Below are 21,468 nucleotides of genomic sequence, written 5' to 3'. Positions count from 1 at the left end.
GTTAAAGGGCTTTTCTTTTCAAAAAAGTAACATTTAGTTGATCACGATTGATGTGTAAAAGCAATTTCTGCAGGTTTAAAACATTTTCGGTGAGAGAGAATTTAAATTCCTCCTTTGTGACCCAAACTTGGCAAACGGAGCCGATTCTGGTTAAAACTTTAATGTGCCTTAATACCAGAAACCACTTCCTGTTTCAAGTCCTCTGCCTCATGAAGTATTGCTTCATGTATTTCGAAAGCACGACTTACACCAAAATGTTGTAATACAGAATTGATCAACACAGTCCTGCAGCACCGAGTGGCATTTAATAAAACAGTGCAAAAAGTTATTAACGTGACATAAGTTTGTAAATAAGCCACATTTAGCAGCTGCCACATCTCTGCAGCACCTTTGCACACAGTAATGAGCTGTTCCTGTGGTCAGCATAAAAAAAACAGAAGTATATTTTGAAACAAGAACTAATCTTCGCAGGTAATCATAACGGCTACGACTTTTGCACATAACTTTAAACACCAGAGCTGCAGAAACGACAAAACACGTGCAGGTCAACATGATTTAGTTTTTATTTTATCGTCAGCTTATTCATACAAAAATAGGAACTTTTGTGTGAAAAACAAATACAAAGTTTAGAAGTAAGAGTAAAAGACAAAAGACTAGAGATATAATTAGATCCTCATCTAACAGCGGAAACATGAGATGCAGCTGAATGTTGTAATTTTTGTTAAGCTTCAGAGGTAAATGCATCACATTAGATAGATTAGAAGGGATGTGAAATAAGGAAGCAGAGTTGTGGATCTTCTTCATGCAGAGGATGAAATTTCCTCATTGGGCTCTAAACGAGAAAAACACAGATGAGCAAACTTCCTGTTGAGTGTGGGAGTTTCTTTCTTAACTGGTCAATATTTTATTTAAGCAGCAACATTTGAGAAAAGTTTGTCTGTTACAAGAAAAGTTTCACGTTATTATTATGGTTGATATTTAAAAGTGGAGTTAAAATATAGTGAATAAAATATTTTAGCTGGAAGTTGAACATTTTTAAATAAATTCTTATATTTGGAAGAGATAAATAAGAGGCTCTGCTTCCCCCTCGTGCTTCATTCTAACGGTTTATCTCTGTAGTTAAGCACTGAAAAAACACAAAATCTTAATCCAGCTACTTTTGGTGTAGTTTCTAGTGAAAATATCTTAAGACACAACTGACCTAAAACTCACTTTTCAGCAAGATATAGGACCTTGTTTTCAGTCAATAATTGGAACTCTGTCTCTTTAAAAACTCTGAAACTCCGCCTTCAGGAAGTCTTCCCAACATGGCTCCTCTGTTAACCCTTTAAACGTTTTTACAGCGTTTCACTGAGAAGCACCACAACACATGAGCTGTTCCACCAGGTGTTTGCTAATTGCTGCTGGCTAGTCTGAAGGAGCTGAGTGGGGGAGGAGCTATGCCTTGAAGGCGGAGCTAGGTCCACCCAGGCGTTTTGAACAGCTGAATGGTTGCCATGGAGACTAAAGGATTTCTCAAACATGCATGAAAGAAGCAAGGCAACACTCCAGGAATGTTTTTGATGAGAGAATAATATTATAACATGATGTAAAGCTCAAAAAAGTAAATTTTACGTAGCACTGCCCCTTTAAATAAGAGGTGTGCTACTGAAGGCCTCACCTGTCCATGTCCGATAAACAGGAATCTTGAGTGCTGGGTGTGTGATCTCCACACACACTCTCAAACGTTCCCTCTCGCCGTCTTTCAGACCCGTCCTCAGGTTGACTTTGTTGATGTGAAGCGCGCCGGCGGCGCCCTCCATTTCCTTATCGCTGTCCTCTTCGTCCTCCTCTGACGCGGATATCGTCCCCTCGTACCTGTCCTTCTCTCTGTCCACCTTCTCATCTATGTATTCTATGCCTTCAGTGTCGGGGTCTGTGACAGCAGCTTTTGTTTCTGAAAGACGAATTACATACCAGAAGGGATTTCAATCGTAACCTATCGATTTTTCTGATGATTAATTTATTAATCAGATAAAAAATTGGCACATACTGCAGATTTTGCTGTTAACCACCCTCTTTTTTATATTCAATATTAGAAAAACATAAAACAATGCAAATAAACAAATAACTCAATCCTTTTTTTAAATAAGAAATGAAACATTTTATTATGCAAAATGCAATAATATCATTCCTTTAGTAAATTTGAATAGAGTAAAGCTATAACTAGGTCACTTGAGGAGGTAAAACATATTTGTGGCCAAATGTGTAAAAGTTCAAGGGTCATATAGACTTTTACAAACAGATATTTTTACAGAGGCAGGTAGAGTACACAAAAAGTGTTTTCAAGTAAGAGTACAACTACTTCAACATATTTTTACTCAAGTCAAAGTAAAAAGCAGCTGTACAAGAAATTACTCAAGAGGAAAAAAGTATTTGGTAAAAAGGCGACTCAATTACTGAGTGAGTAACTGATCAAAACATCAATTATTTCATATTTTAAAATTACATAATCAGATGGACCACAATATAAAATTATGTTGAAATTTTTATATTTTAAAGGTCAAAAAGAAAAGAGTCCTGCTTAATGTTTATATTACATTGCGTTATAATTGTACATTTATGAAAATATACTATATTTCTAATACAGCTTAATTAGTTTATTATATAAAGTGGTATGATTGTGCACTTATGTACTTGTTTTTGCAATAATGGTTTATGATGTGGACCCCAAGAAGAGTAGCCATTGTTTGTCAATCGGTAATGAGGATCCAAATAGACAAACAGAATGATAATTAGTCATATTAATAACACAATTAAAGTTTCACAACTTATAAAACTTATGAAAACTGCAGATTTATGTCTGGTGAATGTTTGGTTAAAACAAACATGTTTTTCATTCAGTGAAGATTTTCACATTGGGTCGATTATCCAGAAATTTCACTTAAGAAACAGTAGCGAATTTTACTTCACAGTAAAATCACTCAAATAAAAATAAGTAAGTAGAGCTTAGTAAAAATACCATAAAAAGTTTTTTTATGGGTATAAAACAATCCTAAAATATTAGCCCAAGTCTTTTGTTTTCTTCCCAAAAGTGATGTAAGCAAAAAAAAAAATCTAATTAATAAAAAAATAAAAAAATATTAATAATGAAATCATGCATAACATGACTGGGACATTGTATTAGGAAGGTGATATTATATAATAGACATTTACTTATTGCGTGGCCATTCTTGCGTCTCTCCGGTTTGTCCGGTGTTCTTGGCAGGTTCGCGGACTTCTCCAGGGCGCAGACACTTTTCAGTTCTCTCTGTCCGCCATCTCCGATCTCCTCTGTCTCACTGGACACTAACGGAGAGAAAGTCGATCCCCCGGCTGACCAGAGTAACTGGGCCTTGGGGTGACCTCCCTTCAGCAGGATGGAGAACACGCCGACGCCTTCGCTGCTCCAACAAACGGAAATCGACGGCGGAATGGTCGGGGAAGCTAAAGCAAACGGAAGGAAGTCGTCAAACGTTGAGCCTGAATCAGGACTTTTCGCTTCGTTCATACAGCAGGTCTTCATGCTTATGCTACTTATTAAAACCTACCGCAACGAGATTTCTGTATAAACGGCTAACGGCCCTATAGCAACCCGCATGCGCAGAAGAAGAACGCCTACGTCACACAGTAGCGCTTTGTTTACGGAAGTAATAGTGGATTGAGCCGTTAATGGATGATTTTTAAAGTTTATTCAGCAACGAGAGCCGATAGTATTGTCACATAATCATAAAAAGAAAAATTAATTAATAGCGATGGCTTTTTGTGGAGCATTTACTGTAATTTATGTAGGAAAGTTTGCTTGGATGTGCAGTCAGAGCCAGACTGCGATTCATAAACTGATAACCATAATTTTCAGTCATTGTTTACGCTCTGATTTACAGAGTCTAGTTTTTTCTGGTCCATAATTAAGACACATGTTTCACCTCAATCACGTAAAATTCGGATAAAATACGATGTGATTCTTCAGACTGCTGATGCTGTGAAAATGATATCCGAATTACCACATATGGAAGTCGCACAGATCGGTTTTGTTTTTCTTTTTTTGCTGAAAAGGTTGGAATTAAATAATAAATAAGTAAAGAAGGCTGGTTCCGTTCTGGGAAAACTGTGGTACCTCTGGGGATGATAATGGAAATGATTTTACATAAAATTAAGAAAACCACGGACAAACCTGATTATCCTCTCCATGAGGCCGTCTGAGAAAAACTGAGTGCTACAGTCAGAAGCTTGCTCAGATTTGCTGTAAGACAGACCTCTACAGGAGATCTTCCTGCCAACAGTCGTCACTATTTACAATAACTCTGAAGAATTTTTAATTAATATGAGTTACATTTAATTTCCCTTTGGGATCAATAAAGTATTTTTGAATTTCAAAGAAATGATCAAATAAATAAAATCATGACAAAAAGTCAATATTACGAGAATAAAGTCAGGTTATTTCAAAATTAAAGTTGTAGTATTAGGAGAATAGTCATAATATTACGGTTTGATTCTCATAATAATTCTCATATTATTGATAGGTTGTTACTCATAAGACTTTATTCTCATAATACTATGACTTTATTCCCACAAAACTTTTTTTCTCATAACTAAATTTCTGTTTTTTATTTTTCTTAGTTTGGTTCTAATACTCCGTCGCAGAAGTAGGCCATTCAGACTGCAGTGATGAAGTTGGATATAGGTCGCATTTGGGCAAAAAATACGGATTGGGGTCACATTTGTTAATGTGGCTTTAATAACTGTAAATGTTAATATTTCCCACCATTGTCTGTGTTTCTCCAGTGTCTCTCTATCGGCTCCTTTAGGGAACAATGCTGGACTCTGCAGGTAACGCCGCCTCCTCTGTCCCTTTTCTCCTGCAGGATTGGCTTTCTCTTCAGAGTCGCTGTGGCCCTGAAGAGTCTGGGCTCAGTTTGTATGGGGCCCCACAGCTCTCCTCCTTCTATCACCTCCTCTTCTCTGTCATCCTCCTCTCCATCTCCGAGCTTCAGCCACGTGACTGAAATGTTCGGAGGGTAGAAATCTGTGATCTCACATCCCAGAGTGAAGCTCTGATCCGAGGCATGAGTGAAGCTGACAACGTCGGACACGCACGGCCTTTTGATGAAGCCTGGAAGGAAATAAACGTTGCAGAAATGTGACGTATGTTACATGTAAAGTTTCTTTTTAGTAGCTGCGTTTCCATTACATATGTGCGAAAACTTTGTCAATACTCTGCTGATGAAGAAAAAAAACGTAATTTTGCAATTGCTGTGTGTCCATTAAATAAGAAATGAAATTAAAATCACATGTGAATAAGTTTGTTCAGGCGATAAGCCATTAAAAGGATGTAAACAGTTACATGAGAAATATTCATAATTCAGCCATGGCGCTCATCATCTATCAGAGGAAACGTCGGTGTCTTATTTAGTAAGTGCCATGCTAAAAAAAATCAAATTATGAGAATAAAGTCATAATATTTTGAGAATAAATTCACAATATTACTAGAATAAAGTTTTAATTTTATGACTTTATTCTTGTTTTTGTTTTTTTTCCCTAAGCGTGGCCCTAATACTAAATATCTTAGAGCTCTTGAAATAAGACAAAACTAACTTGCAAGTAACTTTTCAGGACAATAGAAGAGGCGTTTTGGGGAATTTCACAGAAGAGCTATGGATTCAACATATTTGAATGACAACCAACTTCGTATGAAATGTGGAAAATTGTGAGAGCTTTGGTTGCACATTGTCTTAAAAAACAAAACCATCCATCGTCATCATATCACTTCCTGTAGTCTTCTTTGTCGTTTCCAGCAGTAGTAACATCCGGTTGTTGATCACGTGATTCATGTGATGTGAAAAAAGTATTTTGATACTGTTGAAAAACCAACTCATTCCAGCACAAAAACTCTTTACAGCAAAACATGAGTTTGGTCAAAAGTAGCATGTTTCTCGGGCGTGCCGTGATGGCGTAGCGGTTAGCGCGACCCGTATTTGGAGGCCTTGAGTCCTCGACGCGGCGGTTGCGGGTTCGACTCCCGGACCCAACGATATTTGCCGCATGTCTTCCCCCCTCTCTTTCCCCATTTCCTGTCAGCCTACTGTCGTTTAAGGGACACTAGAGCCCACAAAAGACCCCCTGGAGGGGAAAAAAAAAAAAGTAGCATGTTTCTATTAAGCAACTTTTGTTTTCGTAATTTCAATTTTTGGCAAATGGAAACGCAGCTCGTTGTCTGTTGTGGGCACCTCTAGTCTCGCGGGTGATTGGTTGCTTCAGGGCGACGTGGTGCACGCTCACCCACACCTTGGTGGCGCCCTTCTCCACCTCGCGGCGAGGAAGTTTGCACTGACTGAAGGCGGAGAAGAAGCCCTCTGAATTCGGCCAAGGCGACGACGAGGCCTTGGAAGCCACGGGGCTGAGCTCCCCGCCCTGACAGAACCAGCGGAAGGTGATGACATCCGGATGGAAATGTGTCGCCCCCACTGTCATGTTGATGACATCTGAAAGAGAAGGACGCAGCTTTGAAAACACGGGAGACTAACACACAGGATGGTACATTTAATACACAACCTGAGTGTGTTTTAGTGGAACTGGCAGGCAAACACAAAGTGGGACATGATGCATTTACCTCTGAAGTCATATTTTTACTCAAGTAAAAGTACAAGGTAGTCATCCAAGAAATTACTTAAGTAAGAAGAAAAAAGTATTTAGTAAAAAGGAAACTCAAGTAACTGATCAAAACATCAATCACTCAATATTTAAAAATTACATAATCAGACGGAACAAAACATGGAAATTTTGGCATTTTAAAGACCAAAATGAAAATATAAGTATCATAATTACAAAATAATAAAATCAGGCAAAATAAATATTTTTCCAAATCAATTTATTTTAATCTAAAAATTATGACACTTTAACAAAAACGGCAGGTCTGTGTCTGGTGAATGTTTGGCTGCAGCATGTTTGCTCTTTATTCAGTGAAGTTACTCACGTTACATTTTACTCATGTAAGAGTAGCGATATACTTCATAATAAAATTGCTCAAGTGAAAGTAAAAAGTACATCATAATAAAAACTAAGTAAAGGTAAATAGTTACTCTGGGTGCCAGGTATCCGTTTTGACCAGCTTCCTTGTCTGTGCTAAAAGTATTCCCACAGCATAATACTGCCGCTGTAGCAAAACTTAAAAATGGATGTTTACTGACTCAATCTGAGATGTTTTGTAGTCTAAACTCACTATCCCTACTAGTCCCAATGAAGTTTGTGGTTTTAATGTCAACGGATGTGGAGAAATTTTTACATGAGGATTTTATTTACCTGGATTATTTTCGGCCTCTGCCAGCTGTATTTCAGACACCTCTGGAGCAGCTGCGTAAGAAAGAAGGATTGTTACAAACACTTTATAAAGAAAAATTAAACGTATTTGAAGAGAAGAAAAAAAAGACTTTCTTACAGAGAATAGTAAATCTCTCCGACACTCTTTCCTCCACAATCTTATCCTTGCCCACATAGGACACCTGACATTTAAACACAGCGCCCTTGTGTAGAGAAATCCGCGGGATGAAGGTGAGAGCGGAAACCAGCTGCTGGGTCCACTTCCCGGAGGAGCGGACCGGCCCCTGCGTGTGCAGCTTGTAGTACCCGATGTCGCCTCTGGGGGTCAGCAGAGAACTTTTCTCTGAAGCTGGGGAGGTGAGAGTTAGACCGAAGGGCAGATGGATGGTGGTTAGGGGAGTGGAAAGGCAGTTAAAGTTAGACCTGGAAGTTTCTATTTGCATGTAATGTTGTCAGGCGGGAGGATTATGGAGACGTTGATGAGAAAACATTACAAGTTAGACGTGCAAATATTTCACCATCACTTATTTAAAAGTTGTTACACAGCAACAACGCAAAATCTTACCAAGTATTTTTGGTCCGGTTTCTAGTGCAAATATATGACGCAGTACAAAGGCTGTACTAATAAAAAACAGTAAAATAAAGTTATGAGAACAAAGTTATAAAACCACAAGAATAAAGTAATAATATTATGAGAAAAATAGTATAAAATATTACAATAATAAAGTTGTATGAGAATAAAGTTATACTATTCAATGACTTGAAACACGACTTTATTCTCGTATTGTTTCAGTTTCATTCTTGTACGAGTTTATTAAATTATGACTTTATTCTTGTAATTTTACAACTTTTTTCTCGTAATCCTATAACACTATTCTCGTAATTTTAAGATCTTATTCGAGTAATTCTATGACTAGTTTTTTGTAACTTTATGACTTTATTCTTGTAATTTTATGGACTTTCTTCCATGTAATTTTATTTTATTTCTTATTGGGGCCTGGAAACATATCTAGGGCTTGCAGTTTTCTGTCCAGGTGCTTCAGAGGGAAGTCATGCAACAGATAAGCTCAACATCTCAGCCACTGACGTTAGACTCAGTTAAAACAGAGGAGGACTGAGCTGGCATTTAGAACTACTGGTGCTTTGGGCTTTATAGAACTGACTGAACCCAATCACTGTTACACATGGGATTAGTGTGGCCATTTAATGTGAAGCTTACTGATTGTTGGAGCTATTTATTCTTTATTTCTTTATGCATTTGAATTTTGTTAGTTTATTCTTACATTTCTAGTTTTTGTATTATTTGCAGGTTAATAATTGTCAATTCTATTTATCCTTTGTTTTTATCATTTGTTCTTATTTATTTGTTTTCTAAAGACAGGAAGTGAGGTGGATCAATCCACTTTCTATAAGTGTAGGGGCCTGGTAAAGGACCAGCAGGTATTTGGGTTTGGGGCCTTTGGTTTTTACCAGAGCGACAGAGCGACGGAAGTAGACAGAAGCAACAAAGGAAAGTTTGAACGTTATAAGTGTTTTGCTGAAAAGGAAAATAAAAGCAACCAAGATAATCAACAAGTTTGGACATTAAACTTCCTGTGCCTGCGTGAAGAATCTGGACCCCAGTACCTCATAGTGGCGGATGGAACTTTTTATTGGATGTTTGGTTTGACAAACAATGGCCACTACAGCAAGTAAAAACCTCCCCATGGATCAAGTAAGGAACCAACTCGTGGACTAAAAGGAATAATCCCGCATTAATGGACATGTTGGATGTATGGATCTTAAGGATTACCGTCAAACAAAAGGTTCTGGATCGTCGTTGAAATCAAGCGTCAGGCCTGGATCGACACGTCACTCATTCATCAAACTGGTACGTGGCAATATTGTTCAAGCCGTAAAGGAAAACGGTGAAACTACTGGAGTTTAAAGACATTGTTTCACTGCACAGACTGACGAGATGACTTTGATGTGACAAGTTGACACTTAATTGGATAAAGATGTGTGCCGACACCCATCATGGAAATGTTTGTTCACACGAATCAACCTCTTTAAACAAAGAGACACGTTTGTGCTTTGTCCTGTGGACTCCTTGTGGATTATACTGCTTCTAAATGTTTGAAATAATTCAAAGGATCGCTAAAAATGTCTGATGTAAAGAGCAAAGAGGATGACACTCAGATGTCGCAAGAGAAAAGAAACATCAAATCCACACAAAAGGGTTTGGAGTTTTACATAAAAACATGTCAAGAAAAACGAAGTTTAAAGTGTAAACAAGCTTCAAAATTTGTGGAGAAAATTTCCGCATTAATGACGTCACAAGAAAATGTTAAGAAAGTGTCTTCTGACTTTGTCAAGTTTATTAAATGCTATCAAGATGCAACCGATTTACATGAATCCTTTTTATGTTTGCCATTACCAGAAGAAGAAGTGAAAAGGCAATCTGTGTATTTTCAGTCCAAGGTGACGACATTCTCTGATTTTACGGACAATGTAAAGGTTTGGTTGCATGAAGCAGGAGATTCATATACAAAGCACAAACTGTGGTACCGCCACTATGAGGTACTCCAGTACCTCATAGTGGCGGATGGAACTTTTTATTGGATGTTTGGTTTGACAAACAATGGCCATTACACCAAGTAAAAACCTCCCCATGGAGCAAGTAAGGAACCAACTCGTGGACTAAAAGGAATAATCCCGCATTAATGGACATGTTGGATGTATGGATCTTAAGGATTACCGTCAAACAAAAGGTTCTGGATCGTCGTTGAAATCAAGCGTCAGGCCTGGATCGACACGTCACTCATTCATCAAACTGGTACGTGGCAATATTGTTCAAGCCGTAAAGGAAAACGGTGAAACTACTGGAGTTTAAAGACATTGTTTCACTGCACAGACTGACGAGATGACTTTGATGTGACAAGTTGACACTTAATTGGATAAAGATGTGTGCCGACGCCCATCATGGAAATGTTTGTTCACACGAATCAACCTCTTTAAACAAAGAGACACGTTTGTGCTTTGTCCTGTGGACAAAGCACAAACTGTGGTACCGTCACTATGAGGTACCCCAGTACCAAACCTCTTGTGCCTGCGTGAAGAATCTGGACCCCAGTACCTCATAGTGGCGGATGGAACTTTTTATTGGATGTTTGGTTTGACAAAACAATCGCCACTACACTGATAATTTCAAAATAAAAGCCTTGACAATTCTTACATCATGTAATTGCTCTTTTTGGCTTTATGTGACTGGTTTATCCAAAGCCCTGTTACACATTGGATTAGTGTGGCCATTTAATATGAAGCTTACTGAAAATTTCAAAATAAAAGCCTCAATACCCCTCTCAGGTCAGGGTACCGCCATAGGCGGTACAATAATATTAGCCTGCATTATCTTTTTCTCTCGGGTCTGCTGCGTTTGAAGTGTCCCAACCTGTGAGCGAGGTGTCATTGATGGCGGTGTCATTGAGAAACCACCTGGTCTGGACCCGGTCCACGCGCCGGCCCTCGATGCTCACGCTCACCCGCCCCTTTTGGCCGACGAAGACGTGCGGCGGCAGGATGATTGCTGACACAGTGAGCGACTTCTGTTTCTCTGTGGCAGGCGAGGCAGAGGAAATGAGAGCGTTAGAAAAAAATGTACGGTTCCTTCATCTGGCCTTCTCGTAAATTTGACCTATAACCCAGTGGTGTCCAAACGTTTTGCAATCAGGGCCAAAGTAATTTTATTATGCGTTTTCCAGCCACATAATAATTTCTTGATTATTATAGAACAATTAAGTAATTTTATTATGCACCACAAATCTGGAAAAAACTTCCAGAAAACTGCAAAACAGCTGAAACACTTTAAATCCAGACTGAAACCAATCCTGTTTAAAGTTGCTTTTAAAACATTACAAATGAAACATTAATCAACATTCTCATGTGTAACAACGGCAGTTAACAAAATGTGATGCTTCAATTATTTTTGTGTTTTTCTCATGTAAAGCACTTTGAACAGCCTTGTTGCTGAATCAGTCAAAAATAAACATGACTGATTGATTGATAAAAATGCAATATATATTAATTATGACTTAAAAGAAATGTTGGCTTTGTGAAATTAGGCCTCTGTCTCTTTAAGAGACCTCTGCTCTTTTTGAATTTCTGCTTTCAGGAAGTAATCACAACATAAATGAATATTTTTCACTTTTTAAAAATTTGACCTGCTCGATAATAAGCTAAAAATGTAAAATGTATTTAAATCAACAAAATAGATGTTTCTGTTCCGAAAGTGAAGGAAACGTCAACATGGCCTAACCTGTTTCTCAGAAATGAACTTTCATTGAGAGCTAAAGGCAGTGGAGGAAATGTTTTTATTTTAAACTGACCTGTTTACCGATGCGGCTGGGTCACAGCAGCGCTAACAGCTGCTGGGTGACATTTCCTGAGTGAACGTGTGAACACGCTGCTGCAGCGGTGCACAGGGGAATTAAGCTCTCGTTTACAGAAAAAAAAAAATCTCCCTCATTTTGAAGCATTTTTGTTTAATCTTGAAAAAGATATTTTCTCAGAAAATAAAGAAAATCTGTTATATTTTAAAAAAATATTTTATGGGCAAAATAAAGACAAACAATTACTGACCTAAAAATATGTTTAGTTTTTGCAGAAAATGTGATTATAATACTTTTGTTTACTGTTTTGTGTTTTATTATTTCTGCTAATTTGAGACATATTGTCTTAGATAAAATCCATTAAAATAGAAAATAAATGATCAGCTCTCTTCCTTCACTGCAAAAACAGAAAATCTTACAAATTATTTTTGGTTGAGATTAATGTAAATATGAAAAAAGTTTAAATTCCACCAGCGGATTATTTCACTTATAACTTGGATAAAACATCTTGGTTTAAGTAAAATAATCTGCTAATGGAACCAAAACTTTGTCATCAATATTAAGGAACTATTGACTTAAAACAATCTTCTATATGATGCAGAAAATTACTTGTAAGTTAGTTCTGTCTTATTTCTGTGTACTAAGATATTTGTATTTGGAACTATAAATTAATATGTGGTAAGATTTTGTGTTTTTGCAGTGCCTGACTGTGTGCCTTATCTTTCAGAAGATAAACTCATGAATTATTTGTTTTATCCAGTTTTTAAAACGTTTTAGCCATAAAAAAGCATCACATAATGATACAGTAAACACTAAGTCCATAATGTCCCACTCAAAAAAGACCTTTAACATTTTTTTTTTACATTTCATCATGAGGTAACCATAAACATTTAAAAAAAAAAAATTCAGTGGTAAACCAACACAAAGTTGGACTTGATTGTGATGCAGGTTACAGGTTACATGCAAACTGTGACATGTTTTTATATAATCGCCTCATTGAGTTTTCACATCCAAAGACGGACATGTTTCCTCCTTCAGTCAGGCTCAGTCAGATTGACTTGAAAAAGCCTTTAAACACCAATTTTTAAGTCTTTCCATAGATTCTCAACTCAATCTAGGTCTGGACTTTGACTAGGCCATCCTAACACATGAATATGCTTCAATCTAAACCATCCTATCATGTCTCTGGCTGTTTAGGGTCGTATCTGTATTTAGCCCCGCTCCGTCCATCATCCAATCAACTCTCAGTACACTGCAAAAATACAAAATCTTACCAAGTATTTTTTGTTTATTTTCTAGTGGAAATACATTAGCATGTTGAAATACAGCGAAACAAACTCATAAGTAACTTTTCAGCAAAATATAAGAGCATTTTTGAGTAAATAATTCCTTAATATTGATAAAAAGTTTTAGTTTCACTTATTAAATAACCTTAATATTTATTCAATATTAAGGAATTATTTACTTACAACAAAATCCTGTTTCTTGCTGAAAAGTCTCTTATAAGTTAGTTCAGATGCACTAAAATATTTTCACCAGAAACTAGGCCATAAAATACTAAGTAAGATTTTGTAAAATCAAATGTTTTCATGGAGAGCTGAGAGATGCCGCCATAAATGAAGCTTCTTAAGGCTTTCTGTTAACAATGGCTTCGTTTCTGTCACTCTTCCGTAAATGTCAGATTTGTGCTGTACATATTACCTATTCACTCATTCTCCCACTTGAGCTTTGAATTTCTGCAGCTCCTCCAGAGTCACCAGCAAGTGGTTTCTAGCTGACAAGTCAACAACAAACTCTCAAAACGTTCTGAAGTTCAGATTGGGTTGCTCGGTAACAGGCCTTGGCTTTGCTGGGGTTGCTAGGCAACAACACAGATGAATGTGACTAAACAATCGGGAGGTTTTCGAAACAAACAAACATTACGTTATTGCCAATAAAATGGCTGGATATGTTTTTTAAGTACTTGGGATGTTTTTAGAAGCAGTAGAGACACAAATGAAAGAACCAAAAACTGAAAAATGATCATTTTGAGAAACAGATTCCTTTTAAACTTTCTGCATCTCGGGTTCTGACTCACCATCTCTCCTCCTCCAGGAAAAGCCGAAGCAAAGCAGGAAGACCAACACAATAGAGATACACATCATGGCCACGGATGCTTTGGCTGACTTCGTCAACACAGCAGCTTCATCTAGCAGAGGGGGAAAAAGGAAAAATCCAATGAAGAAGTACAAAAACAGCAGAAACTAAAATACACTTTTAAAAAAAAATCCACATTTCAAGCAGCTCAAGATACCAGAAGAATATATCTTATCTAATCTGGAGGCTGCAAATAAAAGAGCATTTCCAAGCTCAGAGATTCTCATTAAAAAAAAATCTACCACATTTTAAAAAAGATTTTTTTGGCTAAATAAAGAAAATATATTTTGTATTTGCAGGAAATGTGAGTACAATACTATTTTCATACAGTTTTGTGATTTTATTCTGTTATTTCTGAAAATATGAGACATATTGTCTTAGACAGAATCCACAAAAATAGAAAGTAAATTATTTACCGTTTTCCTACACTGCAAAAACACAAAATCTTAGCAAATATTTTGTCTAGTTTCTTGTGCAAATATCTCATAACTCTTGAAATAAGATAAAACTGGACTTAAAGTAACTTTTCAGCAGAAGTTTAAGTAAGTAATCTGTGAAAATAGAAACAAATACTAAATCCACTAGCAGATTTTTTCACTTGCCTTTTTATAAGAAATATTTACTCAAAACAAGCTCCTATATTTTCCTGAAAAGTTACTTGTAAGTTAGTTTTATCTTATTTCAAGAGTACTAAGATACAGTATTTGCAGTTAGAACTAGACTAAGGCGACTTGGTAAGACTTTGTGTTTTTGCAGTGTAGACCAACATGTTGAGCTTTTACCCTGAGGATCCAGTTTGTCCAGGTCTGCTGATGTTCTGGTCGGATCCACCACCCCCGGTTGGTTCACTGAACACTCCACCGTGCCGCGCCGCCGCCTCTGCTCGGGGCTCAACGTGAAATACCGCCTGGTGGTGTAGGTCCGATTCGGGTTCTGATCCGTGGCCGGGGGGTCCGGGAGCGCCGTGCCGTTCTGGAACCAGGACACGGACACGTCCTCTGGGTAGAAACTCTCCACATCGCAGAAAAGAGTAAGAGGAACGTCGGTGGAGCGAGTCTGAACAACGGATAATCTGACAGAAGGGAGATCTGAGAAGACAAACAGAATAATCTTCAGATTCAAATTAATTTAGATGAGATGCAGAGGCGAATTAAGGCTATTGTGGGTAGAAAATAAATTATGCCAAAAAACTAAAATATTTAGAGAATTATCCCAGAAATTTTCTAGAAAAACACAAAATATTCTGAGCTCTAAAAGTCCAGAAGTTGCAAGAAAAAAAAACATATAATTTTTGGATTAATCTAAAAAAAAAAAAAAAGAACATTTAAATGTCTGAGTTTAAAAAGTAAAAACTTCTAGGAATTTTGAGATTAATCTAAAAAAAAAATTCTAGGAAAAACATGAAAATCTCTGAGTTTAAAATGTTGACAAATTTCAGCTTTTGAAAATTTTGACTTTCCAAACTGAGAAATTTTCCAAAAGTTTTTTTTTTTTTTACTTTTGAAACTCAAAAATGTCAAATTTTTTCATAAATTTTTTTTAATTTTTATAAGGAAATTCTTAACTTTTCAAACTCAGAAATTCTCAAGTTTTTCCTTGAAAATTTATGAAAATTATCTCAAAACTTCAGAATGTTTTGGCAGAAATTGTACTCCTCCTTTATTTTCTATCTACAGTGACTCAAACGATTTTCATGCTAAGCTTCAGGCCATAGAACATTTTTCTGTTGAAAACAAACTCACGGGTGACGCTGAGCCGGAAGTCCAACCCGTTAGTGCTGCCTCTGTGTGACACCTGGCAGCTAAAGGTCACGTTCTGGTCGTCTTTGGAAGGGTAAAAGGTCAGATTGTTCACAGCCGTGTAGAATCCATCCGGACTCGGCTCGCCTTCCACCTGCAGCGCCGGCTGGATCACTTCTTCTTCTCTGGTCCAGGAGAAAAACACCGGCGGCGGGTAGAAGCCTCTGGCATGGCACTCAAGCTGGCTCTCCTTTTCTAACACACCCCATTTCTGAGGCACGGAGACTGAAGGGGGCGCTAAAGAGTGGAAACAATAGGGAAAGGAAGCAGACTTTTAGGGCCATGGAAGATAGAGAAAAAAAAAAAAAGAGTAAATTTCTGTCAAAAAGTTCAGAAATTTTTCAAAAGTCGACATTTTAGAGCTCAGAAAAGTGTTTTTGGGGGAAAATATGTTAAATTAATCTAAAAATTTCAGGTTTTTTTCACAAATTTTCAACTTTTGGAGCTCTGGAATTTCCTCGTTTTTCATGAAAAATTTGGAGCCCAGAAATGTTCTATTTTTTTTTCTTTTACAAAATTTCTTGATCTCCAAATGTCACATTTTTTTCCTCACATTTATTACCTATAGCTTGAAACTGTACATTTTTATCTCTGTAAAATTTGACATTTCAGTCACTGAAAAATGTCTGAGTTCTTTCTAGCAATCCTTTGACTTTTATAGCCAAGAAATTTCCACGTTGTTTCTAGAAATTTCTGAGATTGTCTCAAAATTGATGAGCTTTTTTGCCAGGAATGTTCCCCTTTTTTCTAACCACAATGTCTCTAGTACGCCGTTGTAGACTTGCTTCAGTTTTACAGTATGAATCCATTAGAAACAAGCAAAGTATAACATACCTAGAATACTAAATGTAACATTTCCAGAGAGCAGGTCTGTAGAGTTGTAGCTGACTGTGCATTTATAAATCCCCTGCAGACTGAAGCTGGCGCTGAGGATGGAGATGGAAAAATCCCCTTTGGTGAAATCGGAGGGATCCCAGCTGAATCCTTCCTTTATTTCTTCTTCTGCTCCATCGAAGGAGGCGACAGTCGAGCTTTCTCTCGTCCAGTCGACTCTGATCAGAGAGACGTCCATTTTGTCTCCTGGTGGGGAGAAGCTGCAGGGGAGCGTCGCATTTGTGTTCGGGTTCGCCTCGATTTCATCAACAGACACTGCAAGCACAGCAAACACAAGAGCATCTCAATGCAGTTCATTCAAAAAGGAAAACTCATGTCGATAATTTCACAGAGCGATGCATTTAAGTTGTTAGTTTTGTAATAACTTAGAGGTAATGAAACACAAAAATTCAGTTTATCTGAGAACTTGAATATTACATAAAACAAGAAATGGACTTACTTAGCGCTTTTCCAGTCATTTTGACCACTCAAAGCACTTTACACTGGAGTCACATTCAACCAGTCGCACTCAACCAGTCGCACTCACAAACACACCGATACGCAGATCGGTAGGCAATTTGGGGTTAAGTGCCTTGCATCCTTCCACATGTCGATGTGGCAGGAGGAAGCTGGAATCAAACCTACAACCTTCCGATCACAAGACGACTACTCTACCAAAGAGCCACAATCGCCCAAGAAAAGTAAGTATCTGAGTATGTTAGTGGAAAGTTAAGTGGAAGGAAAACATTTCCAGGAAGCTACAATATTACCAAAGAGCCCAACAAACAAGTAGGGTAAGTATCTGAGTATGTTAAAGGAAAGTTGGGTGGCAGGAAAAAAATCCATCCAATTAGATGGATCTAACTTTACATAAAACCAATAAAAAAGTAGGTCATTACTTAAATGGTTGACTGTAATAACTGAGTATGTTAATGGAAAATTGAGTGGAAGGAAAAAAATTCATAAAGTTACAATATCACATAAAACCAATTTAAAGTGATTTAAATTAAATCTATTTTGGCCTGGAAGGAAAAATCCTGTGTGCATTTGAAAGCAACACCGAATTTAAACAAACACTTTTTAAATCAAATCAGTCTTGGAACCTGGTTTAAATCAAATCAGTCTTGGAACCTGGACTTTAACACAAATAGGCTGATTTTTATTTTATTTATCGCTCGTCTCCAGACTCTAGTGTTATAGTTTCATTCTTTTCCTCTCTAAAGGTAAATCAGTAATCGCAGTATAACCCACTCTCAAAGAATCGGCGTAAATATAAAGTTTTCTAATCGGCTTAATTAGTAACCTACACAATAAATACTTGCATGCAGATACAACACCAGGTTACGCGAAACTTTCCACACTAAAGTTTTTATGTTTCACCTCCTTAGGACTGAATGATGCCTATTTGTTGCTCACAGGTGCAAATAAGGTGAAGTAGTTTCAACCTCAGCTGCAATCAATCATGTTGAAAAAGTTATTTTCCACACTGAGGCACAACTGGGAACTTTTTTAGCTTAAGTCAATAATACTTCATGAAAATGTATGAGTTCCACTTACAGATTACTTTTACCTACAACAAGATATTTTCCCCATGTTATAAATGAAATAATCTGCAAGTGGAAATAGAACTGGGTTGCTAGGTAACAGGCTTGGCTTGGCTGGGGTTGCTAGGTAACGGCGCCTGTGGAACTAGAACTTTTTCATCAATATAATGAATTTTTGAGTTAAAACAAGCTCTTATTTTCTTGCTGAAAAGTTACTTGTAAGTTTGTTTGGTCTCATTTTGAGTGTACTAAGATATTTAGTACCCTCTAGTTTATTTACAGTAGAAACTAGATCAGAAATAGTTGGTAATATTTGTGTTTTTGCAGCGTTTCCGTCTAGGGAGCCATTTGTTTTAAATTGGCACACTGCAAAAACACAAAACCTTACTAAGTAGTTTTGTTCTAGTTTCCAGTTTAAATATCTTACACTTGAAATAAGACAAAAGGAATTTACTGCAAGCCTTTTTAGTAAGATTGATTTAAGCAAATAACTTCTTATTTGCTTAAATAAACTTCTTATTCCAGTGAGCCGTTACCTAGCAACCCCAGCCAGGCCTCGCCCGTTACCTAGCAACCCAGTTCTAGTTCCACTTGCAGATTATTTCACTTATAACATGATATTTTCCCCATATTATAAGTGAAATGATCCATCAGTGGAACTAGTATTTTTAATCAATATTAAGGAAATTAAAACAAGCTCTTCTATCTTGCTGAAAAGTTACTTGTGAATTTGTTTCATCTTATCTTCTAAGATATTTGCACTAGAAAATAGAACAAAAATACTTGGTAATATTTGTGTAGAACAGCCTGTTTTCAGATTCCAATCTGTGACCAATTTATTTTTATTTAAAAATACATTTATTTTTAAATAAAAATTAATTTTTATTTCTTATTTAAAATGTTTAGCAAGGCCTCTGGAGGTGAGACAAGCCCACAGCATCATAGGTCGTCTGCCGTACATAAAGGTGTTTTAGTTTCACACTTCACCCACCTGGAGTGTTTTGTTGCTAAAAAGCTCAATCTTGATCTCATTTGACCTAGTTAAAGCCCAAGTAGCGTTCTTCAAAAACTCCATATGTTAATGTTTGTGATGGTAGGACAGAAAAGGTTGCTTTTTTTTTTTTTTTTAGGAAAATTACTAATGTAATAATGTATTTGAACTGGAAATTAGAAACTAGACTGAAATACTTGTTAAGATTTATATTTTTTACAGTGCAGGATAAAGTTGGGTCTTCATCTGGTCTCATTTATCAGTTATTTAAAATTCTTTTTAAAATTTTGAACAATTATTTCTTCATGTAGGATATTTTTTGTTGAACAACTTTTGCCAGATTAAACCTCGGATTTTTCTTAATTTTCTTTTAAGTTAAAGTAAGACACTGCAGCACAATATTCATTTATTTTGCACACCTTTGCTAGGATTTCCAATGAACGTGGGAGAACATTGTACCCAAAAGCTGTTATATTGTTCTATGTATTATTTTAGTGAAGAATTTTTTAAAAAAGCTAAATTTTTATTCTTAAAATAATTCAGTTTTTAATGTTCTACTTATCCTGCAGCAGGAAGAGTCGGCCACACCGACAATCATTTTGTAAAAACACAGCAGACATCACCAGGGAACATGTGGATGAAAATTAATAAAGGTCCTAGAAAACATTGTTATAGTGCCTTACTTACAGACTCTTTTTATGCTTTTTTTGACATTTTTCCCACTTCCTTGTCTTCTTTTTTTATCAATATTATCAGAATCAGATCATAAATAAATAAATAAATAATGGCAGTACTTATTGCAAAAACTGCAATATCGGTGCTGATACACTGCAAAAACACAAAATCTTACCAAGTAATTTTGGTCTAGTTTCTAAAGCAAATATTTTAGTTAACTTAAAATAAGACAAACTATCAGAAAAGTAATTTTTCAGCAAGAAATAGAGGTTTGTGTTAAGTAAATACTTGCTTTATATTGATGAAAAAGTGGTAGTTGATTTGTTGATTTTTGTGTTCTTATGACATAAAACACTTTGAACTGAATTGTTGCTGAAATGTGCCATAAAAAATTATTTGATTTGGCAGATAAATTAACTTACTGCATGGGAAACATGTCTTGTTATAAGTGAAATAATAGAACTAGCAATTTATCATCAATATTAAGAAATTATTGACTTAAAACAAACCTCTATATTGTGCTGAAAAGTTACTTTTAAGTTAGTTTGTCTTATTTGAAGTGCATTAAAATATTTGGACTAGAAACTAGGCCAATAATACTTGGTAAGATTTTGTGTTTTTGCAGTGTATGCATTCAATTAATATAATTTTAACAAATAAATCTACATTTTTCTACTTTATCATCATTATGCTTGAATGTACACCACTTTAATATTGCATGATTACAATATTACAAAGTATAAATTCTCTCAGAGTGAAAACAGGAAGTAAAACTCTGTTAAACTCTTACAAACGTCCAGTTTGAGCTGGAACCTGCAGATTAAGCGCAGGATTATCCATGCAGGCCTGTGAGTGCAATAACACACAATACTCACCAGGCTTTACGAGAGCCAGGAGCACAGCGAAGACGAGGACTTTACACCGCATGGTCGGGCTTGTCTTCTCTCCAGGTTCTTATCAACAGGTCCGTTCTGCAGGCTTCTGCATATATAGAGGTGACAGTGGGCGGGATCGTCCCAAAGGAACAAGAAATATTGTTCCTGGGCCTCACAGAGAGTGAAAGGAGGCTCTTTGATATGTGGACGTTCTTCCAAATAAAGGAGGAAAGAGGGGAAAGATGTGCGGAGAAGCACAAGTGGAGGAAACGGGTCACTTAAAATTCAGACGGGCCGGAGTCCAAGGTTTTCTGGGGGGCTGCTTGACATTGGTGCAGTGTTGCCGCGAACAAACGGAGAGTAATTCCCACTGAGCTGGTGTGGGCAAACACTCAGCCGACACTACAGCGCTTTTCTGAGAGAGCAAAAAGTTACATTTAGGAGAGAAAAGGAGGTTCTGTTCTCCTTCACAGAGTTTAGTCCCGGCCGTGATGAGCTCCTCACAGGGTTAACGGCTGGAGGAAAATCTAACAATTCACCGACTTAATTAGATGTTTATCTGGTTTCACTCTGGATATTGAAGCTATTAGGGCCATTATAGAAAGAAAAAGGAAAATATGAGGAGTACTTTTTACACCAAAACCCAGTAATTTTGAGCCCCAGCAGTTGAAAATTGGCAAGAATTTTTTTTTTAGATTAAGCTCTGATATTTTCTAGAAAAAAACTTGGGAATTGTTGAAACTCTGAAATGTCCAGGTTATTTCCCTACAATAAATACTCTTGAGATTTATCTCAAAATTTGAGTTTTTACTTTTGGGATTCAACATTTCAGAGTTTTCTCCTTGTTTAATTTTTTTTCTCAATCTTAGATCA

The 21,468-nt window shown here is 36.7% G+C and overlaps 1 protein-coding gene across 3 annotated transcripts; it reads right to left on the bottom strand.

The window, feature by feature from the left end:
- Positions 1–545: 545 nt before the first annotated feature.
- On the bottom strand, positions 546–20,816 carry LOC102225489. Of its 3 annotated transcripts, XM_023340313.1 has the most exons (14): positions 20,596–20,816; positions 16,472–16,786; positions 15,581–15,874; positions 14,621–14,926; positions 13,780–13,890; positions 10,766–10,927; positions 7,901–7,951; positions 7,454–7,768; positions 7,318–7,368; positions 6,246–6,500; positions 4,784–5,131; positions 3,196–3,465; positions 1,661–1,936; positions 546–832 (listed from the first exon to the last, which is right to left on the bottom strand). In XM_023340313.1, the coding sequence occupies exons 1-14, from the start codon at positions 20,645–20,647 to the stop codon at positions 801–803; spliced, it is 2,838 nt and encodes a 945-aa protein (XP_023196081.1). In that variant the 5' UTR covers positions 20,648–20,816; the 3' UTR covers positions 546–800. The 3 variants fall into 3 exon arrangements, with proteins under 3 accessions (XP_023196081.1, XP_023196082.1, XP_023196083.1); XM_023340314.1 differs by lacking the exon at positions 7,901–7,951 and having other exon boundaries at positions 20,596–20,815; XM_023340315.1 differs by lacking the exon at positions 7,901–7,951 and having other exon boundaries at positions 7,454–7,684; positions 20,596–20,815.
- Positions 20,817–21,468: the final 652 nt, after the last annotated feature.

The sequence above is a fragment of the Xiphophorus maculatus genome, chromosome 10, assembly GCF_002775205.1.
Source record: "Xiphophorus maculatus strain JP 163 A chromosome 10, X_maculatus-5.0-male, whole genome shotgun sequence".
Lineage (NCBI taxonomy): Eukaryota > Metazoa > Chordata > Actinopteri > Cyprinodontiformes > Poeciliidae > Xiphophorus > Xiphophorus maculatus.
This window is presented reverse-complemented; position numbering and strand designations above follow the sequence as displayed.

Coding starts and splice junctions, on each gene's coding strand:
- LOC102225489 (XM_023340313.1), bottom strand. CDS start 20,647: ATGCGGTGTAAAGTCCTCGTCTTCGCTGTGCTCCTGGCTCTCGTAAAG. Junction 14,927..15,580: donor CTTCCGGCTCAGCGTCACCC/GTGAGTTTGTTT, acceptor TTGTCTTCTCAG/ATCTCCCTTCTGTCAGATTA. Junction 10,928..13,779: donor TTCCTGGAGGAGGAGAGATG/GTGAGTCAGAAC, acceptor CGCCTGCCACAG/AGAAACAGAAGTCGCTCACT.